General features: G+C 39.1%; 1 protein-coding gene across 1 annotated transcript in view; it reads right to left on the minus strand.

The window, feature by feature from the left end:
- Positions 1-15419: 15419 nt before the first annotated feature.
- Positions 15420-22545, minus strand: part of COL4A1 (collagen type IV alpha 1 chain) — a 117482-nt gene continuing 110356 nt past the window's right edge. The window contains exons 48-52 of the mRNA XM_030962989.1: positions 22273-22485; positions 21341-21518; positions 18437-18551; positions 17639-17811; positions 15420-15999 (exon numbers count right to left, since the gene is read on the minus strand). Of these exons, the coding sequence (XP_030818849.1) occupies positions 15918-15999; positions 17639-17811; positions 18437-18551; positions 21341-21518; positions 22273-22485 (761 nt within the window). The 3' untranslated portion in view covers positions 15420-15917. The remainder of the gene's footprint in view (positions 16000-17638; positions 17812-18436; positions 18552-21340; positions 21519-22272; positions 22486-22545) is intronic.

Here is a 22545-nt window from a genome sequence, read left to right on the forward strand (position 1 = left end):
AAAAGAAAATCAGGAAGGAATTACAAATTGTGCAACATCACTGTTCAAAACAAAAGGATGCTAGTAGGGTGAGATGAACCTTGAAGATCTTCACAGAATATTTTTATTTTTCAGAGTGCTATATTCTCCATTCTTGGGTGTGTTTGAATTACTCTTGCCATGGCCCTGGCCCTACCAGAAACCAGAGATTCACCAGTTAACAAGGAAGGTATCTTGGTAATTACGGGTCCAGAAAGGCTGTGGCGCCAGCATTGTGATCTAAAGCAGAATCTATGGATCCCACTGCTAAGACATCAGATATTGCTTCTGAGCATGAACCCCTTTTCTATGATGCTGTCCAAATTCAAGAGTCTTTGAAGTATATAGGCTTTTGTACCCCATTCATAATGTATTCAGTGAGAAGCATATAAAAACGGTAGGGTAGATGTTAAAAAAATTGGAATTGAGCATGGAAGAACATACTCAAGGTACAGCAGGAGAAATCACATGTACAAATAGCATGCTGAGGTTGGAAGGGATCTCTGGAGTTCACCTTGTCTGTGTTTTATCTGTATTATGGGAAATAGATTTAGGAGCTTTTACAGAAAGAGTAGCTTTTTCTTTTACAGAAAGAGTAACTTTTTACAGAAGAGTAACCACTTTTTTAGGTGGTGGCAACAAATAAATGACATTAGATGCTTTTCATGGGAGTCTGAAAATGTGCTAGTGATTAAGTTTGGGAGAAGAGCTAGCTAAGATAACTACAGGGACCCTAAAATATTCACAGAACATGACAATAAGAGAGTTGCCATGTTGGAGCTCATTTTGATGGACGAGCAAATATTCACTGCAGATTTAGAATATTTATGTTTGCCTGTCTGTCAGTTATCATGATCGTGTTAAATATATTCGACCGCAGTACTGCTACTAATCAGTATTACATCTTATCAAGCTTCAAATAACAATTTTTTTAATGTTTAAGCTAATTGACAGCATTTTATACTGGAATGTATATATAGACCAAGAAATGCTTTCAAAAAGCACATGAGGAAGTGCTTAAGAACTAGTTCTTGGATGCTAAATAAAGCAATGTGATGGAGAAACCATGAGAAACGCAATGGCTTATAAAAAAAAAAGATGCAGAGAAATAATTAATTCCTCAAAACAAATATTTAGAATCTGAGAAGAAAAAAAAATAAGTCAGTTACCATATGTTTTAACTTAAAAAAGGAAGGAGAGAAACAAAAAACTGAAGGAATCAGTCACCAGTCATCAGTGAATGACCAGGAAATGCCACAAGTCACAGTGAATGACAACTAGAATTCAAAATTATAACTGGGCTCTTAAAAAAAAAGAACAAATTGGAAAAAAAAACCCTCTCCAAGTATCAGGTCCATCACAGGATATTGGTGATGAACTGTAAACAGTAACAGGAAAAAAAAGTAGAACTCTGAATCTGGTCCTCTATTGGAGAAAAAGCAGTGAAATGTACTGTTGACAAATCTTCCATTCTGAGTAAAAAACTAACAAAAATGACTGCTATATTTAAATGCTTTTGAGTTAATAAAATGTAGATTGATTTATGTCAGTGATCAAGACACAGGGGGTCTGGGTGACTGTCCCCAGCCAGGATTTATCACCAGTGCATATTTAGATGGGAACAGCATCACAACAGGAATAATACTCTTCATGGTCCTACATCTGATATTGTTGATTAGAATAATGGAATCATAAAGTAGTTTGTGTTGGAGGGGACCACAGGAGGTGCCTCCTGCACCACAGCAGGGCCAGCAGTGAGATCAGACCAGGTTGCTCAGGGCTTTGCCCAGCCAGGTTTCACAATCCCCCAGGGATGGAGCCTGCCCAGCCTCCCTGTGCAGGACCTGCCTGTCCTCATGGAAATGTTTCAGTGCCCAGCCTGAGCCCTCCCATTTCAGTTCCTGCTGCCCAGGGCTCGGCTGCCTCCTGTCCCTCCCCTCCCCAGGGGCTCTGGGGTGGCTGTGAGGTGCCCCCAAAGCTGTCTCTGCCCAGGCTGGAGCAGCCCCAGCCTCTGCTCCCGGCCAGGCTCCAGCCCTGAGCCCTGCAGGGCTGAACTCGCGCCGGTTATCGGCGTCTGTCTGTCCTGGGGCACCAACCTGGGGCTGCCCAGATGGGCTCTGACAGTGAGGGCTGGGCACGGGGCCCTGCCCCAGCTCCTCACCGTGCTCCTGCTGTTGCCCCAGCCTGTATGATTGCAAGAGATTCTTCCTTCTCAGCTCTTTGCATTTTGTTTCTTGAAATTCATAAGGTTCCTTTTGGCCCATCCCTCCAGCCTGTCTAGGAGCCTCTGAAAGACAATCCTTCCATGGAGAGTATTGTCTGGCCACCAGCAATTTGTATTATCTGGTGAGAGTGTGCTCTACAACATCTTCAGGCAACTGAGGCAGGACAGGTCCTGGGATAGACTCTCTGGCAGCTCCCCTGCAGCATGTTCCAGGCAGAAAAATGATCCCCTGACCCTGAGACTCTGCGCCCGACCATCCAACTGGTTCATTACTGCTCTGATTGTCCACCCATCCTGACTGCAACATTGCAGGTGTCAGTGTCAAAGGTTTGTTTGTTCTCATGGATATGTTTTTGATACCATTACAGAAATTCCCTCAGGCCATGGTGTCATGTCAGTGTTTAGTCACAAGTGACTTTAAGGTAATCCCAAGTACCTCCTTGCCACATAACCCAGATTCTGAAAAGAAGGCTTCTGGTCCACAGTTTTGGTTTTAAGATATTTAATCTGCACCAGAACTTCATGCCTCCATAGGCCCATGGCCTCAGGTGTCTGTGGGTCGCAAAGAGCAATTTAGGACTGAGTTTTTGGAACTCCATGGTACACTGGTAGTATTCCTATGACATGCTCAGCAAAGGGATGCTGCGACCAGAGTAGTTTTTTCCCATTTTGCCAAGGATATGTCTCTCCTCACAGATCTTTGTCTTTGGAGAGCATTACTGACTTGGAAGCATTTTGTCCAGAATTAAGTTACTTGCGCACAAATCCCAGTGTCTTCACCCAACATGCCCAGCAATCATTCAAAGAACACTCATGATAAAACCAAGGACTCTACTAGTGACACAAAGACTATTATTAAGATTAAATGGAACAGAAAGTGATGTAAATGGAAAAGATGATGGGTGTTTACCTCCTTAAAGGTATTTTCCTTGTGAAGTATTTGAGTATTAGTTGAGTTGAGTGCTTTGTTGTCTACTGATTGTTAATACAGTACCTTCCAGGCAATGTTTTATTATTTGTACTTTTTCCATCACTGACCCTGGCTTCTGTTCTCTTCTTCTGCACGCCATGAGCATTCCTCTGGGTAACAAGCTTTATTAGACTAGATTTATAGTGACAGTGACCTACAAGTCATGCTGATGGAAAATTCATTATGGTTTGGGATTAGTTGCTAATCTTTGGGATTATTAAAACTATACCACTTGGACATTCTTGGTTTTGTTTTAATTGCCGGAGTTATGAACAAAGGGCACAGCCAGTCTAGCATCTGGTGTATGTGTATAATTTCTTATGAGCATTGACAGACAAATAAATACGAGCTATTTTCAAAATGACCTTCTCCTTCCATCCTTATTAGAATGTTCTGACAAAATTTGTAATTGACTGAAGTCTTTTTATAGCAGCAATGAACATAATGACCAGGGACAGAGTTTCCAGGCTGCCACGTCTCTGCCCAGTGTCCTGTCATAGCTGTGGCTCCAGCTGGGCTGCACTCGATCAGGGCAGCGCCTGTGCTCTGGCAGAGTGCAAAGACTCAGCAGCCTCCCTCCACTGTGGGGATTTGACTTCACAGCAGATTGCATTTCTAGCTGGAATAACCCTGCTTTGGAAGTATCTCGTAAACCCCAGCTGGCCTCATATCCTAATGTTCACAGAATGAAGAGGAGATTAAGCCATCAGCAGTAGTCAACGGACAATTTATTTCTAAATTCTAGAAAAATCCTGCTTGTTCTCTCCATCATACTTTACTAAATGATATTGATTTTTAATACAGTTTACCATACTTGCTTCAGCCTATGGTAAGAAGAAACCAGATTAATGATAAAGATATAAGATATATTGTGAGCTTCCTGGCAACTGCACCAATTGAAACAACTTCTTGCTACTTCATTATAATACAAACCCCCTTGAGTTCCTGAGGGCAATGAAATACCTTCTTTCCAGTCCCTGGAAGACTGAACAGTGTAATAGGAACATCTGCCACAAAGAAAGAAAACATAGGACAGGGAGCAGATTGCAATTTAACCTCTTTTTTTGTTTCTTACTCAATGTGTCTTCACATTCCTCTGAAAGTATCTAAGCACTACAATACCACATAAGAGGATACCAATGTGGAAAGTAAAGGGAATTTTTATTTATTAAAGAAAATTTTTAAAAATCCCTCTTTGGCAATATGCCAACCTGAGACATAACAGAGCGCAGTCAGTTGTAAAATCATTAACACTTGCAGGGGCTTGGTCGATGTAATAGTTTGAATGACGAATGTCACTGCATTCCTAATGTACTCTTAGTGACCTACACACAGACACATATCTAATAACATGTCAGATTAGGCACTTCACTAGCATTCAATTACCGAGGTACAGAGAAAGAAAGTGGAGCAGAAAAAGTGAATTTAATATAAGGTATGATTGATTTGGGGTAAATACTGCAGCACAAAAAATATTCTATAAATGTAGTATTATCATATGGTCTCTTAAGATGCTTTAACAGGCTGCTCAGAGAGGTTGTGGATTCTTCTTCTCTGGAGACATTCAAAACCCACTTGGACACAATCCTGGACAACCTGCTCTCAGTGAGTCTGCTTTAGCAGGAGCATTGGACTGGGTGACCTCCAGAGGTCCCTTCCAATCCCAATCATTCTGTGATTCTGTGAAGAGTTCAGAAGTAATGGTTTTATACCACTGTAAAGTACTGGCAGGATCTGTGGACACAAAGACAGCAGTGCCTGTGGACATGGGCTCAGAGCAGGCACTGTGTGAAGAATCTGGGCTCCAGCTCTACTCACAGCCCAAGGTTCCTGGGCATCTTGGCTTCAACTCCTCTGCCCGCAAGAAATGGGGGTGATCAATCTAATTGCAAAAGCCTAGAGCAAATGGCATTAGGTAAGGTTGAAAGGCTGACCTTTGATGACATATTTGCATTTTGATGTGGCCACTGGGAAAGGACAAGAGCAGTAGGTAAGGAAGCAAGCTACCCCAGATGGCAGTATGTGTCACGTCAATGATGTCAGGAGAACACATATTTCCTATTTCACAGGAAAATAATTCTTCCAGGCAACTTTTGCTTCATGATGTTTAATTGAAGTCCAGTTTGTCTACAATGTAAGAAAATTACTTTTTTTAACTGGGTAAAAGTAGTTATGTAGAGAACATAGCCCAAAAAGCTATCTTGAATAAATGCATTTGTTATACTTCAAAAGACTTCTGGCAATTCTTGACCATAAAGTAGTAAGTAACAAGCCAGAAGAAGATGTAAAAAATGGAAAGATTAAAAGTAGTTCTTAGAAAGCAAATCACTTCCCCACATATGAAAAAAAAAAAAATTTAGTGAGAGGCTTTATGCAGATAGCCCCCTGGAGATAAAGTAAGAAGCTCTTCAATTGCACCAGGAAAGTTACTGTTAAAAGGCATATTCCAAGCTAGGCTGTATTTTTTAAAGTAAAGGCTTTTGTTGTTTGTTCTCACTATTTAAATCCTTTCCAAGCAGACTAAAAGGACACAAAATTAATTCTACCAGGAGTTTATAGTTTGCCCTTATAAAAGGGACAGACTTTTTGTATATATAGCAGAGGAAGATGGAGCCTTACTCAGCAGCACAATTCCTGCCTTTCTGTAAAATGCAAGATATTTTTGTGTCTTTTTTGTGAAGCATTTTACTTGCTCTTGTGCTTCCACCCAGCTGTACCTTTTACCTTGTCAAAAGAGAATTTCTTTTGTTGCAGAAAATTTTCTGAGACCTATTGTTCCCAGAATTTCTAAGCAGGACCAGATGAGCATGTGTCCCTAATACTGACACACAGAGGTTACACCACTCTGAAACAAGAGTGGACCATGTTGTGGTGGTGTTTGTCTCTGAATAGCCTGGAGAGCTAGGGCACAGGGAGAGACAGATGTTTGGGATAACACATGGGACACGCTGAAGAGAACTAGACTTTGCTGGGATTTTAACTGTTATACTGATAACAGACAGCAAACAAAGGTCAGAATAAATGGTGGCTGAAAAAGACCAGGTCTCTTCAGTTTGCTTTCATTTCACTAGGAAAACACACTGTTTGTACAATCAACCAGAGCTTTCAACAATGGACTGGCTAGAGATGAGTCACTAAAATGAATAATCTTTTTTAATCTCTATGAAAAACATCCTGTTAGCATTGCCATATTCTAGGAATTGTTATAACAGGAGCAGAAAAAGGATTAAGTGCTTAAACCTGTCCCATCAGTACAAGTTTATTGGAGTAGAATCTCTCTGTTGGTAATGAGCCTTTAGTTCTTACAAAAACAAGAGATTATTTCTATTCTGTGTTCCTTTTCTTCTGTAACAAACCCTCTATGACCCACCAATAACATGGCTATTTAAAAAATTTAAATCTAGATCAAGTCACAGCACATGCTGAGGATGACATAAAAGTAAGGACAACAAGTTCACTAAGATCATACCAGAGCCTGATCTAGTGCCTTTCAATGAGAGTATTACACTTCTGCCCAAATTGTACAGAGATTATGAATCCTGTATACTCGTTGCTGTTCTTTCTGTGTTTTGCAGCACAGTGCTGTGCCTCTTTCAAAAGATGAGTGATTCTAGGAAGTTATTAAAATATGCAGCATGTTCTGGGTAGCATAAGGCTGGAGCCTGTGCTTTCAATACCAAATGCAAAAGGGCTGTGAGCTATGCTTAATGAAAAAGCTCTCCAGCTACCTGACAGGAACTATTAGTCTCATGAACTATGAAAGTTCCTAGAGGAGGCAGATGACTACTTTGTTTTTCCCACAATATTTAAAATGGCAAGTGCTTGCTAAAATATTTTGTGTCAATAGAAACTGATGACAAGCCTTTGCTGGTCTCCTTTCCAGAAGTGAGAGTTCAAGAAGATTGCCTTCTCTCACTGCCTCTGTCACATTGAGGTGTCTGAAAGATATTGAAGGTGATACAATACAGAATCCACAGAGACATCTTCAATTAATCTCAAATAAATTGACAAGGCTTTATCATCAACAGGTGGCCCAGCAGAGCGTGCTTTGAATGCCTCTTTTAAAATACATCACAATATGTTTAAGCCTCACCATCCTTTCTCCCATGAACTAACACTGACTTGAGCAGAAGCAGAGTAGGGTAGCACCAGCTGTATTTGCAGGGTAGTGCAGGTATGGTGTTCTTTAGTCAAGGACCTTGGTCATATCCCAGCCACAGAGAAGTTTACCCCACAATATATCATCAGCCCTAACACACTGACTGCCCACACCACAAACAGGCTGGAGCTCATGACCAGATTGTCTGCCTTTTTTTTTTGTGCTGGGCTTCTTCCCAAGAGCAAACAGGTTGGAGAGGGAACAGTCTGCACCTGTACCTCCGTTCAAGGTGGAGCTGAGCCAGAGCTCACATTTGCACCTAGAGCTCTCCAGCTCTTGGCACATCCTCCACCTTCAATGAATAATTTAAAATAACTGAGCAAGACCTCTTACTTACCACAGATTGGGTTCACCCTTGTGTCAGATGAATTTCAAAAAAGTTTGTGATGAGTAGTACAGATGATGGGTTAATAGGCCTTAGAGGTAAAATATATATAAAATAACTGTTGATTTAATGTGTTATGCATTATATTTATTATTTTAATATATATATTTAGAGATATAATCTATAGTAAGAATCTCCCCTGAACACAAAAGGGTAGTATCTGGTAATAAGGAACTACAGATATGGACAAGAGCTGTGCATTTCTTTTTGGTAAGTGATAACACATCTTGGGATGGTGTGCTGGTTTGGGCCCAGATGGAAATGAAGCACCATTAAGCTTCTCACTCCACACACCCATCTGAGTACTAAGAACAATTTTAGCCTTCCAGTCCTGCTAGCCCAGTCAATCCCAGCAAATAGCTATGCAAATTTGTCAGGCCTTAATGCTTAACATTTTTTGTACCTACATTCTTATTGAAAAAATAGCTCCAAATCTCCCCTTTTTTTGATGGTTACAATAGACTCCCCTGGCTGATTTTTTAAAGTTAATTTACATCCAGTTTACTAAGTCCTTTCTCTATTAAATAGCAGGAGTTTCTAATCCCCTTCTTGAAACTCTGTGAAGGAGTTTTAGGCTTCTCATTTTGGAAAAAGGACATCTAGGATGGATCAAAGAGGACACTTGTAGAAGTCTGTATGTCAGGATACCTGGTTATGCAGAATACCCTCTCCTAGTGATTGTTTCTCCTTTTACAATGACTCTTCCTGGGTCCCAAAGAAAAGAAAGTAAGTGATAAGATGTACTTTCTGAAAAAATACCTTGCCTCCTTTCACTTACCGTTACTTTGCTTTGGAGGCACTGCTTTGAATACCATGTTACTGATTTTTTCCTCTTTCAGGAAAGTGACTAAGATAGAAAGTGACTCTCATCAGACACCTTTCCTCAGGTTAATTGATAGCTTATGTACAATATCCACATATCTGATTCCGCTGTCACTTTAAAAGCACTGCAACATTTTAGCATCTATGTAAAGTTGTATACATTAAAAAGTCTAGCAAGTGCAATGGAATAATCAAAAACTAAACAAGTTTTCATAACCATTCAGGAGTGCCAGACACTTAGGGAGACCATGACCCAGCAGGGACACCCCTGTTTAGGAGTTTAGAACTGCCTTCCTGTCTAAATAACAGCAAGACATCTCCCTTTCACAGGAGCAATGGCATTTATTTGTAATTGTAAACAACTTAGAAATACAAAAACCCTGTATATCGGTTTATTCTAAGTAAAGGTTGAAGAGAGTAAGTACTAAGCTCCTGTGGGTTCATTGCATAACAATGTACATAAACATAACTTTTGTCTGAGTTTGCCACATTCATGTTTGTATCTAACATATCTTTGTTCAGGAAGCAGGAAAGAAATCAGTTGTCATGAGTCTATGCAACTATTTAAAATTAGATTCATAAGAAGCCATAGGAATGATAAGAATGTCCTTTGCTGAACCTTGATGCTGAAGACTTGGCCACATGTGAAAGGAGGTAGATGATCTTACACATTCCCTCTCCACTGCTGCCACATGATGAGTTAATATTTGATTAGACAGTGCTGTATCTATGACACCTGTTCACCAGGGAGACTAGGACAACAACTGATGTAATCTACCTTATTATATACTTAATGATAGAGGAGAAGCACTGCTTTTTCAGCTTCCCACGTCTGCTTTTCATTTCCTCTCCTACACATTCCTGAGAGGTCATGTTCAGTGCCTTGCAAGAGCAAACAAACAACTACAATTTTTTCCCTCTCTCTCTTTCTGTGATTCTCTGCAATTTGTTTGATAGAAAAGAAAAACTTTTAAAATTTCCTCTCTACTGTGTGTTTCTAGGAAGAAAACTACTTCTTGAAAATAGATGTATCTGTATTGGCAACTACTTCTTGAAAATTAATATACCTGTGTTGGCAAGATTTCTCTGATTACAATAGGAGAGTACAGAAAATACCCAAAAAATGTTTTGGTACCAAGGCTACACAGAAGAGCCATAATGTTCGTAGTGGTGGTTCCCACACTTGGCTGCTTTTTTCAGATCCTCATCACAAATGTCCTCTCAAGACAACCTTGCCCTGTGACAAGGAGGACCTACTCAATTTTTTTCGTCAGTTCTCTTAAGTTCCACTTTGCAGGAGCACCAAGACACCTCATCTGAGCAGATTCCCAACTTGTCCAAGTTGTTTGTACCTGTGACTCCCAGTCACAGTGACTTCCTCTAGGAAATGTGTAATCCCAGTAATCTTTGCAATCTGAATACAATTTTTTATTTCACAATTATATGGTTATGTTCAGAAGACACTTTTTTTCAATTCAGCCTTCACAGCTTCAGTAGCTTTCCTGCTAAGAAATCCTGACCTCTACAGGGAATCCCTCAAATTCTCACATAACTGTAGGTGATTATAGTATTTCAGATATTGTCTTTCTTACTGTAAGTAGCTGTTGTTATAAAGTGAATATATAATCCAGGGAATAATTTTTCAAATTTCCATTTCCAATTTTTTCCTTCCTATTTTAAAGAGGTCAACATCTTTCCCTGAAGTAAGATTTGCCTTTGAAGAGAGGGGAAGGAGAAATGCAGTGGGGGTTTCTTTGTGGTTTTTTTGGACACCAGAACTTCTTTTCTTTTCTATGTTTTTTTTTAATTGGGAAAAGAAAGGCTGAGAATTAGACAGGGTGTATCTTTCATTACCCTGGGCTAGGTCCTTTCCTCAGTTCAGGAACAATGCCAAAAGGCCTGGATAGTATTAGCTTTGAACAGAGACAGTTGACCGTTCGTAACTGATCAAAGGTAGCAAAAAATAATCTGTGAAAAAGTTGTAGTCTGTCAATGTGGAAGCAAGAGCAAATGGCAATTTTGTTTGCAGATGTTGAGAGCTACCAGCAATCTTCATTCACTTCTGCCTGGTACTCACCTTCTTACCAGCCTGAGGTCCCAAAGACACTGCAACACATCCAGGCCAGGGAAGGAGGAGGTGGATCCCAATATAACTATAAAACAATGTGTACTGAGACTGCCCTGGGAATCAGTGTTTCTGTGGGGATTCCCAGATACATTACTGAAAGTGGTACACAGAAGGAATTCTTGACATGGGATTCATGTGACTGCATTTCAAGTCCCTGTGATTTTGCTGACACTTTGATCACATCTCTCAAACAAGTTCGTGTCCAAAATTAGGTTGGAAAAAATACCGCTGTAATTATTTAGAGGAAATAGGAAGATGAGAACATCTTCCACTGCCAGCTTCTATGCCCACAAAGATAACAAAAGCTTTGGCAGAAGGTAACACCGGGCATGTTCTCTTCACTTTGAACCTCTTCCAGGAAACAATGGTGAGAAATGAGCACTCTGTGTAAGACTGAGAGGAACATTCTGGCAAAAACACACCATGAGTTACACTGGTCTAAAAGCTGTGCAGTAAGCATAACAAAAAGGTTTGATCCTTTAGACTGTTTTACAAGGACTTTCTCCCCTACCCAAGCCATTTTACATGTTTATTTACTACAGCGTAAATCGTTCTTCATGGGGTTGAGATGACAAATTAATCCTGCCACAATTCTGCATGAAATCTAACATGTTTTCTTAGGCAAGACAGGAGTTGACAGAGCATCAAATGATCATGTTCCATCTATAACTTTCACTCTGTCAAGTCTTCCATCCTCTGCACACCAATTATAACAAATACAGCTGACTGCATACAGCCAGAGGGGGGAAAAAAAGGCAATTCTCTAACATATGTTAAAGATTCAGACATTTTTAAATCTTTTCAATGTTTATACTCTGTTCTCTGGTTTGAAAACAATGAAAAGCTGGAATGTGCCTTTAAAAGCCAACACTGAAAAGTAAAAAAGAATATTCAGCTCTGAGTATCATCCTCTTACAGTGGGAGCTGAAGATAGAAGGTGGTGTCAGTAAGCCTGACTGGGTAAAGTATCTTACAACAGAAGCATTCCTGTGTTCATGAGAAGTAGTAGTGGTTTATCCTCCCACAGATATTAACACCTCAAGCAACACAACAAGCTTATTGTTTGCCAGAGAGAAATAGCCAAAACCCACACACTCCCCTCTGCATTTTTAAGGAGTTTCCTCTGACACTCTGAAGAAAGAGAATGGTTTAAAGATTATACTTCCATGAAAATTTTTTTGAGGTTGTTTTGTTAGTACATCTTTCACAAAGAACATGTGCTTCTTGTTTAGCTGTTAGTGCTAAAAGAAAGTTTGTGCATTATTTTTTGTTTATAATTATTCTGTAGAGACTTCAGCAATATTACAAATTCACAATTTTTATCCATTTCATACTATACTTTTACTAACGGTTGTGTGGAACCTTCTCTCTACCATCTTTCCTCTGAAACAGATAGGCGGAACACTTCCATGTAGCCACTTCTTTTCTTAATAATGATTAATTATATCCCATACCATCCATCACTGGTCTCAGCAGTTGTCTGAGCTTGAAATATGCATTTAAAGATCCACCCTGGTCTCTCATGTTCTCACTGTTATCTAATTCAGAATGTGAAGATCGTAAGAAAGATAATTTCTATAAGAACAGGTGGAAACGCAGTGGGCAGCACATCGCTGCCACAATGTGACCAGCAGAGAGAGACAAGCTCCACTGCAACCTCTGAAAAAATGCTGTTGGTCCCCTCCCAGAAGTCCCAGTGCAGGCGTGGCCAAGCACCTTTACAGAGTAAGGGATGGAGATACAGGCAGGTACTCAACTATTTAGTGGTCTTTCTTTATGCCAGATACTGTATTTTCTATTTAGCTGGTGCTCTGAGATCCACAAGCCTGGCTCTGTATTTATGCTTCTCCTCATGCAGTTAGCGCAGATTATAACAGATTTATAAAAAATGGAAAATAGGAAAGGAATTCTCAAAAAGTCATGCAGATATACAATTTCAGTCATGAAGAATACAGTCACCTTTCTGGGAGCCTAGTATGGGGATATTTTTCTCAGGAGTCCTGTTACATAGAAAAAAGAGTATTTCATCAAGGAAGTTATCACTATGAAACAAGTAAGAGATATAATTATAGACTGAATGTACATTTCTCAGAAAAGACACACAGGCTAAGACATCATTTGCTTCAAAATATCTATCGGATCACTTAATTATATTTTTATTTTGCAGTATGTATAGAAATTTCTTTAATTGAAAACTGATCCATTCCTATTTCAAAAGAAAAATTGCTGGTGACTAGAACATGTCAAAGTAGAGATGGAGACATGAGAAAATAGTCATGTATTCAATAGGGTCATGTTAGCAGATGAGAGACCAAGGTATTTGGCATTAGTGTAAAGCTGTCCATCCCAGCATTACCGCAAAGAGAGCAAGGGCACCACCTGCTGTTTTAGAAATGTATTTATTTGGAACATGACAGCGACTCTTCAAGTACTGCACTCTAAAATTTTCTCCTGAAGCTTCTGCAACACAATTTCAGTAAGTGATGACTCAGCAGTTGCCTGTTCACATGATGAACTTTATTGTAGCCACAACACTGGCCATAAATGCCTGAATATGGGGTACTAAAGAGGTTTTTGAAAGCAAGGCAGTGTTTCACACGGGCTCTTCTTCACCCAGGGCATCAAAATCTAGCATTCACACATTTTCAGGAGATCTGACTGATATTCAATAAGCACCAAAAAGTTTAGTGACTGATTTAAGAAATAGCATCTTTAGCATGAGAATGTTTTAGGTCATTATATGAGCTGGAGGTTATAGAATAAATAATTGCTATTAGATAAGAAAGACATCAAACTACAGTTCAAGCAGTTTTCAAAAATTTTCGAAGGACCTTGTTTCCAAATGCTCCCAATTGAGAAGAGAAAGGTTCATACACACCAAGTTGATTTAAACATACATGAAGAACTTTAAAAACCCAACTGTCTGGCAGTTCTAAGACAATTTGACCATAGCAAATTAAATCCCTACCTGACCAGGAGATAAAATGTAGAGTTGTGAGCAGCAGTTTGGACACTCTGAGTCAGTGAAGACTCAATTTTTGAATAATTTTTCCTAGATGGCACAAGGAATCACCTTATAGTCTTCTCCTCTTCTGGATGTCAAGCGTCCTTGGGAAAACCCTGCATGAGGCTGCTCAGGCATAATCAGACTGTTTTATTTTACAGACTAGAAAGGAACTTTTGTGAGGAGTGGTCTTTTATAAATAAGATTATCAAGTGTCAGAACTTCCATGAGAGTTAAGAATCATTGCTAAATGGAATGGCCAATTCCTATGCAGGAGCCTTCAGCCATTTGGTCAGAGAATGTCCTGAAGGATTTTAATTGAAAGACAAGTTCAAAACAGCAGCAGCAGCAGTCTTCACAAATTTTGGAAAACAACACGAAACTTTAGCAAATTATGTGCTTTTGCCAAGGAAAATGATAGCATGGCCCATTTCCTCTTCAACCAGAGCCAAGATTCACCTTGCTCACTTAAAAGCAAAGTTTATGAAATATTTTAATTTTTATCCTATATAATTCAGTTCTGTTTGTGCACAATAAATTCAAAGGAAAAGTGAAAAATGTGCATAATTTGTTGATTCCCATGAGCTGAGATGAAGTTAGCAGATTTTTGTAATGTGTTTGTATCAAATACATTTCAGTGATAAGTTTCTCATGTTTCATCTATCAGTTTCATTTCTTACAAGATAACAACAGAGGTGTCAATACAGTGCCCTATTTGCCCCTTTAGAAGATGCTTTGTACATCTGCAAGATGTGCAAAACAAAAATCATCTATGATTGCATCAAGCTTTTGCATTTATTGGTGGCTTATTAAAATTAATTAATTGCTGTGAATGAATGCTAATAACAAATTAGTAAAAACATCTTCCTTTCTTCTGTTTGTTTTTTTTTACACAAATAGTTTTATTACAAACTTGAATTTTTAAGAAATACACATGTAAGAAATTACAGAAAGGCCTTGGCATTTGCAAAAATCTTTTGGTATTTGCATGGTAATAGTCCATAAAACATTTCTGGACACAGATGTGCTCAAACAATGGTATCATTGCATAGAAATTCTTTAGAAGTATTTCTGAGGCCACTTTGAAGAATTTTTTGGCACGATATTAACAAAATTAAGGCCTTATACTTTTCAAAATCAAGTAATTCAGTGTGTGAGTAGTGTTTAAAACCCTGAAAAATATTAAATACAGAATAAAGACTATAAGCTCAAAGCAGAATTTACTATTATAAACACAAATAACTATTAACCTGGGTTCAGTCTCTGCAACTTCAGCATTGAAATGGCTATGTAAAATTGAACATTTCACATCATATTTTGGCATTTAACACCTAATTCATGACACTGAAAAGAAGAAAAATCTTGTAAGCTTCTTTTTGAAATTATAAACTTAGAGCTTGTTTTGCCTAATGGTTGATATCTATATAAATTACTAAAATATTTATATATATATTTTTCTTGACCATTGCTGGATCATTCTTTATTCCACAGGAAAGTTTGTTCTACTGCACAAAGAAGCTGCATAGTACCAACATAGCAGAAACACTTGCCTATTTGTGAAGCCAATTTGGCAACTTCTTCCAGATGTAGACCCATTAATACTGACAGACTAAAGGCTACAAACAGAAGCAAAGGTTTGCAGGATGGCACTCTATGTTGTGAAAAGATGGTTACATGTTGAACAACCACAGTCTGTAATCCCAAACCTCTTTTTTACATTAGTATTTCTTTGTACAAGAACAATAAGTACATACCCAAGAGTCTGGGATTTTAAGACACCTAGATAATGGTAACAAACTTATCTGGGGAAGAAAAATGAATCTAAATATATACTACAAGAATGAGAAAGGGGGGTCAAACAGTATAAGGCAGAACTGCATACCTCCTAGCACCTTTGCATTTTTTTTCTGGATAAATGCTGACTTTTTATTCTATCAGTGCATTGCATTTATATAAAAAATACACATACTTTGATCAAAAGTGCCATTTGGCATGTCGACATTTGAAGCTTATCTTTGTTGTCTCTTTTCTTCTTTAGCAAGGACAGGGCCAGTAAAGCAGTGTGTGTTAGTTATGCAAGTTCCTAAAAGGCACTTTACTGTTTTCATATTGGACAACAATGAGGTACATATGATATATGTCTAGGCTTCATTGCTGTTAAACAAATAGCACCATATTGTGTGAAATTAGTTGAAATTCAAAAGTCATTATGTTTTTCTCATACAGACTTGACAACGGCTAACATTTGAGCGTAGATCCCCGGCTTTCAAGGTTGAGGGAGTCGGTTTCCTATGGAAAAGAAAGAAATTAAAAGACCCATTAACAACTTTCAGATTCATAACTAACAACACCAGCTTGGAATGCAAGTCTCCCTTCCAGCCTCTGCTGAATCAAGAAGGTGTTCCTAAGTTCTCCAGTGTGTAATCACTTCCAAGTTTGGCCACAAACTATCGTAAGACTAGTTTTAAATGTCACACACCTACTGAAGTGTTCAGTTCTTTCACAAGGCATAACATTTCCTTAACCTCGAACACCACATGTTAAAGCAGCAGTTTGAAAACAATCTAGAATTTGGGTAATAAAATAAAATTGGCAAAGAAGCTGAAATTTGACTGTTGATGAGTTTCTGTTAACTCATATGACTTTAAAGACAAATGAAAAGCTGGCAAAGGAAATTATGTGATGTCATATAGAAACACAAACCAAAGCCTCGAGTCTCTAACTTGTCATAAGGAGGTTAGAGACCTCCTAGCAACTAGAAATAAATCATTTTCAGATGAAGTTGTGCTTGCATTTAATGTTTTTCATTAAAAAATATTATGAGTTTACAGGAAATTGAGAAGTATTTGTGATTTCTGATAGCAGGGCAGGTCCCCTGATCTGGGATTATTTTATTAGTCTGAGGCACAGTTTGCAGCCAGAAAAGTGTGTGAGGTTGAGAGGTCTCAGGGTAGGACTCGAGGAATGGAAACAACTGTAGTGCTCACTCTAAATTTTCTTCTGACCAGCCTTCCTCTTTCCTAGGGATTCAGGGCTTACCCCAGTGGTTGAGTGGTTGTGGCAGTAGTTTTTCTGGTTGTTAAGATTATTACAGCCCCAGTGACACTCAGTCTCAGTGCTCAGTTTTTCTACCTACTCCATTGACAGCTATCCGACAAAGAAAGAGTGAAAACTGGCTAAACAACCTGCTTCATTCTGAGACTGGCAAGGCAGCATTCACAGATTTGGATGGAAGGCATGAAGAGATGAAGGGTAACAGGAGCATCAGTCAGGACTGTTGTGGAAGAGGGTGATTGCCTGCACTCCAGAGGAATGTCTGCTGACCAGCTAAGCTATCCAGACATGGGAACTGACCTATATGCCAACATATTCGTAACATTCATATAGAGCAAATGAGCCTGTGTTGAAAAATACTCATGTGTGGGAGACCAGAACAAAGCCTATTACCACTAGCTGCATTTTACTCAAACATACTTCCTCTAACATTAGGGAAAGGTAAATAATTGTTCAACTCACTTAGTTTAACACCTGTACAAATTGCAAGTAATTCTATTATATGTTAATGCCCATTTACAGGAAATGTCATATTCTAACTTAATTTCAATCAGTATGTCAGCCTATCCCAGTTACCACTCGGTGATTACAATCAGAAACACAGTGGAATTGTGAACACTGTTAGATTATTCTGAAAAGCAAAATACATGATACAAATGACACATTGCAAACACTAACTGATGATACATTCATTAATTCCCCCAAAAGCTACTATTTTTTTTTCTTTCTGCTACAAAAGTAATTTACTACATAAATTAACTGTGCTGGTGGACAGCCAATACTTGAACCTGTATTACATTAAAAAAATACTTCTTTTATTCAGTGATAAGGCTCAACTGAGTCTCAAAGAGTGATAAATAAAACAGGAACTTACCTGAACATCTCATTCCTTTCTATAGTGGCAAGCCAGAAGCTGTAAGCATTTGCATAGTAATTGCAGGTGCCCCGGCCATGGCATTCAATGAAGGGAGCGCTGCGGAACTCCTCTAGGCAGGAGCCAGGGGATGCCAGGGCCTGGCCAGAGCCCTCAGCACCAGCACTGGTGTGCTAGGAAAGGCAAAAGCACTGGTCAGACAGGGACTCTCTATCTCCTCTGCTACAACTGCAATGAACTCTCTCGCACAAATATTTCTTCACACTTCTCTCCTTATCCTCTGTTCTGTCCATCTGCTGTTGTGTTGCTCAGCTCAAGGAGGAACAAGAAGGTGGAGCTGAAGACTCCAGAGATGGCATTGGGTTCTCTCATTCAACAGCAGCATGACACATGAGCAATATCAGCTTCAGGGACAGCTGTATGCACAGAAGTCCTTCAGGAGAGACAGCAGGACTCAAGCTATCTCTATGTAAGCAACATGCCAGGGCTAGCTCTTGGCCCAGGAGGAACAAGGTCTGGTATGGCTTTTATCTGAACAGCTTAACGCCATTCCCACCCCACATCACAGTAGCCTCTCTCCCATTGCCAAGTACTAACAGCTCCGGATCCAGCTGTGTCTCAGACCATGCCCAGGCCTTGCTGGGAAAATGATCAGATTCTTCTTGAAGTCACTACAAAGGGTGGAGGACTAATGCCCTCCTAAAACCTGAAGGGACAGAGGCAGATACTAAATTTCCATAGATCAAAACCCTGAAACAGATGTTTTCCTCAGCTCAGAGTATGTCCCAGCGCACTTACCATGACAAAGGAGTAACCAATCCAAAGTGAACTCCAGCCTTCAGGACACGGTGGTATTTGAATTGTTTGGCTGTGAACAGCTATTACCATAGCAGGAGCTTCACACACAGAGCATCTAGAAGGACCAAGACATGAATGAGCTACATGCACTTTAGGATTAATAGTTCATTATTCAGAAACTACTTTCTTTATGGAATCTTGAAATAGAAAATGTTGTCACTTTCAAAACCAAAGGAAAATCACAATGTTTCATTTAGAAAAACAGCCAACCAGTTCTTTTTTCTCTTTTGTTAATTTCTAATTTATTTGATAAACTTCTAATTTCTCCCTTACTTAGAGACAGTTCAACTATTAAGTCTTCTTCCTACTAGCTTTCCTATGAGAAAAGAACAAGAGACCTCTTATCTGAATATTTATATGTATTTTGCTTTTTCTAGTCCTGTTTGTACTGAAGTTTCTAAAAGTGCTCAATGTCATGAACATGGGGGGCAAATAGCCAAACACTGTATCTCAGCGAGTATCACTTAAAAGTGGTCTACTCTGATCAGAAACAAGTAACACCAATTCATCATCCTAAACTTAGCTCTGACTTCCAGAGAAAAAGCCATCTCTCTGGAAAATGTCTTACAAAGGCAATCACTGCTAATCTAATCTAATGCAGACTCTTTCCCATGCATTTTCCTTGAAAGTGTTTTTTATTTACATTTGTGGTCTATATCTCCAGTAAGAGATTTCCAGCAAAGTAATTTGCACAACAAACTTCCAGAAAGGCATGCAGCACCAGTTCTTTTACTTTAGATAAATTCTTCATGTCTCAGAACTGCTAAGTTACTGAATAATCCAATGACCAATCATTCCTCCACAGAATCACAAAAAACCCAGGAGCTGGGCTGGAATTTTAATATGGGGGCTGGTAATAAGGAATTTGGTAGATATAATCAATTTTTCCTTGTACAATTCTTCAACTGGGTGCTGCAGTTAGCAATTACGAAAATTATTCAAAAATAAACAGTCTGATTCCTGTTATCAGAGCAGGGAAAAGAATCAAGTGCAAAATGGATTAAGTTGGATTCTGGAAAATGCAGAGAAGCAAAGGTATTCAGAATGAAAGCCTTCTATTTCTGCCTTGTGAAGACTGCTTTCATACCTACTGCCTTCATCTTTAGTGCAGAAGCAAGAGAGTTATTTTAAGAAACACATCAATGAAAGAGTAAGTTAAAAGAAGGAATGTAAAGCTGCCTCTATTCTTGGAGCTCTGCTTTGCTTCAAGAGATTTCTGGTATTTCAGTAGAAGGCCATACAGGAAAAGAAGTCCCGTGATTCAAGGCAGCAAGTGACACTTCTACACATTTTCTACATTTGGACAGAGAAAGTTGTTGGTTAAAAAGCATCAACTAATAAAATAAATTGAAAGAAGAGTTTTCCAGATTCTTGGCTAGTTTTCTAAAATGAATATTACAACTATTTCACTCGTTGCCATGACTAAAAGGAGAAAGACACATAAGCATACATGCACACACACACATGTACATACATGTACACACTTACGCGTTCTTACAGTGCAAAAGCTAATCCGTAGGCATGAGATAAGGCAAAGTGTTGGTTAGTACCTCCTTCAGCAAGAGTTTCAAATATGACTGTTAAAGGCTATTTTACATGATATGAGATGGCAAAAAAGGAATATGAATTTCAGAGGCTGGCTATTTGAATTTTTTCTGAGAGTCAAGCCCCTTCCATTCACGTACAAAAAACAACCAAAAATGTAAGACCAAAAAAGTCTCTCTTGAGAATCTTGTCCTCAATCTGCCCATTCATTTTCAAAACATACCAACTTCTTTGGTACTAAACCAAAAGTAAGAATACAGAGTACAACTGCAGATACAAGATGTATTCCACTATGCAAAATAAACATCAAATGTTTTGCAGTAGAGCCATATAGCTTTTTGAACATCCAAGATGTCCAGAATACAACCAACTGCTGATTTGGATTGTCCTTTCTCTTGGATGTACCTGAGAAATCACTACCAGCAATCTCCACTCCCATTCATTAAATATGGCTGGAAGAGGGATCAGCAAGAGCTGATACAGATTAGAAGCAATGACAGAAAGACAGTAATGCCTATTTATAATGATCATCACTTAAGCTGTAAGCTGAAGATTCCCTTGTCAGACTCATATCCAATGGTGGGGCAGTTTGCCACACTCTTGCTCACAACTCTGCCTTCAGCACTGGACATATTATGCCAGAAGAGGTTTTCTAGTGGTCTTAAAATTTCAAATGGAACAAAAGTTCAACATTACATTGATGCAGAACAGTTATGTCTCTGATATAAGCACCATTCTTTATGCTAGCTGCGAATCTGGAATTATTAAAAAAATTAGATGATTGATTTTTCAATTGTTTCCTTTAATTCAGAAAATAATGGCTGTATTCAAGCAGAATGTCTAAAACAATGGAAGAAGCCTGTCAGTCTACTGTATGATAAAAATGCTACCATTTTCAAACAAAAGGAAACTGAGCCCTAAAAAGCTTCTAGCTATGGCTAGTCAAAAAACAGAAGTGTTTCAGACAAGAATTGTGAAAAAATGCACAACTTTTTTTCCTTCAAAGTACATCACAGCTTTTGCAAGACAACATTTCAAAGTATATCTTTTAATTTCAATTATACCCAAAATAGGCTATTCTATTTCTTTGGGTTTCCCCCAAAATGGATTTATTTTTGATCAAAGTCTAAACTGAAAACATGCACACTTTGAAACATTTCATCAAAAGAATTCAAACTTTAAATTTAAAGGCAGGAAATAAAAATATACAAATTCAAAACCTTGTCCAGAAAAATAAAGTACCCTAAGCTCTTTCACAGGCTTTTTCACTTTATAAATACAGCAGAACTGAAACCATACCTGCTGATGAATGGTCTGATATTATCACCAGTGATAGGAGCCATATTCATTGGCATGGGCTCAGGAGTAGACAGCCAGTAGGAGTAGTCATTCCTTGATGCAAAATTACAGACGTTGTTGATATTGCAGAATAAGAAAGGCATGGTACTGAATTTCCGAAGACAGCTTCCTGCTGTGCCTGAAATGTTAAGTGAAAGGTTATTTCTTAACAGTTTTTTTAAGCCACTGCCAACTGCCTAACAATTATTTCCAGGAGCAGCTAAAAAAGGCAGAGAACAGTTGCTCTGGATGGCCCAGTTTACTCAGAGGAAGTGAATCCTCTTAACTTCATGAGGAATGAACAGGACAAGGAAAGGAGTAGTCCAGTCTTGCCTGTAGAATTACGGAATACGTTAGGTTGGAATAGACCTCTAGAGGTCATCTATCCTACTGCCCTGACAGGTAGATCTGGTTTCTTGGGTCCAGATTTAGTCGAGTTTTGAGGATCTCCAAAGACAAGAAATTCAACCATCCCTCTGGGGTTCTGTTCCAATGGTTGACCATCAGCATGATAAAAGAGCTTTCATTTATGTTTCATTAAATTGTATCTCATACTTGTGATCCATTGCTGCTTCTGTCAATGAGACCCTCTGAGAAGGGACTCTATACTCTCTACCCTTCCTCTAGACAGCTGTAGACTGCAAATAAAGGCCTCTCCATAAATATCTGTTAAGGCTGAGCAAACCCAGTTCCATCAGACTGTCCAAGACCCCGTGAGCCATCTCAGTAACTAGGTGTTGTATTCACTGTGGTGTAGCAACATCTTTCTTATTCTGGATGCCTGGGTCTGAGCCAGAGCAATTACACAGATTTGCTCAATGCAGCTCTACAAATGAGAGCAGCATTTGGTTTGTAATGAATTCTAACTGAATTCTAACTTGGTCTCCACTTACCCAGATCTTGGCCATGTGCTCTTTCATTGCCTTGTACATAAAGCAAGGAGTAGCCGTGGTAAATCAGCCTTGTTCCAAACGGACACGATGGCTCTTCAATGGTTTGACTGTGTCTGGTAACAAGGAATCCATGAGCAACAGATGGTGCCCCTGGTGGGCCCATAGCCCCAGGCAAGCCATCAGGGCCAGGGGGACCAGGAAATCCTCTGGGCCCTACAATACAGAGAGGCTCCTTTTATTTCTGAAGACAGCAGTACTCTCCCTACATAACTA

Source organism: Camarhynchus parvulus, chromosome 1 (assembly GCF_901933205.1).
Source record: "Camarhynchus parvulus chromosome 1, STF_HiC, whole genome shotgun sequence".
In the NCBI taxonomy this organism is placed as follows: domain Eukaryota; kingdom Metazoa; phylum Chordata; class Aves; order Passeriformes; family Thraupidae; genus Camarhynchus; species Camarhynchus parvulus.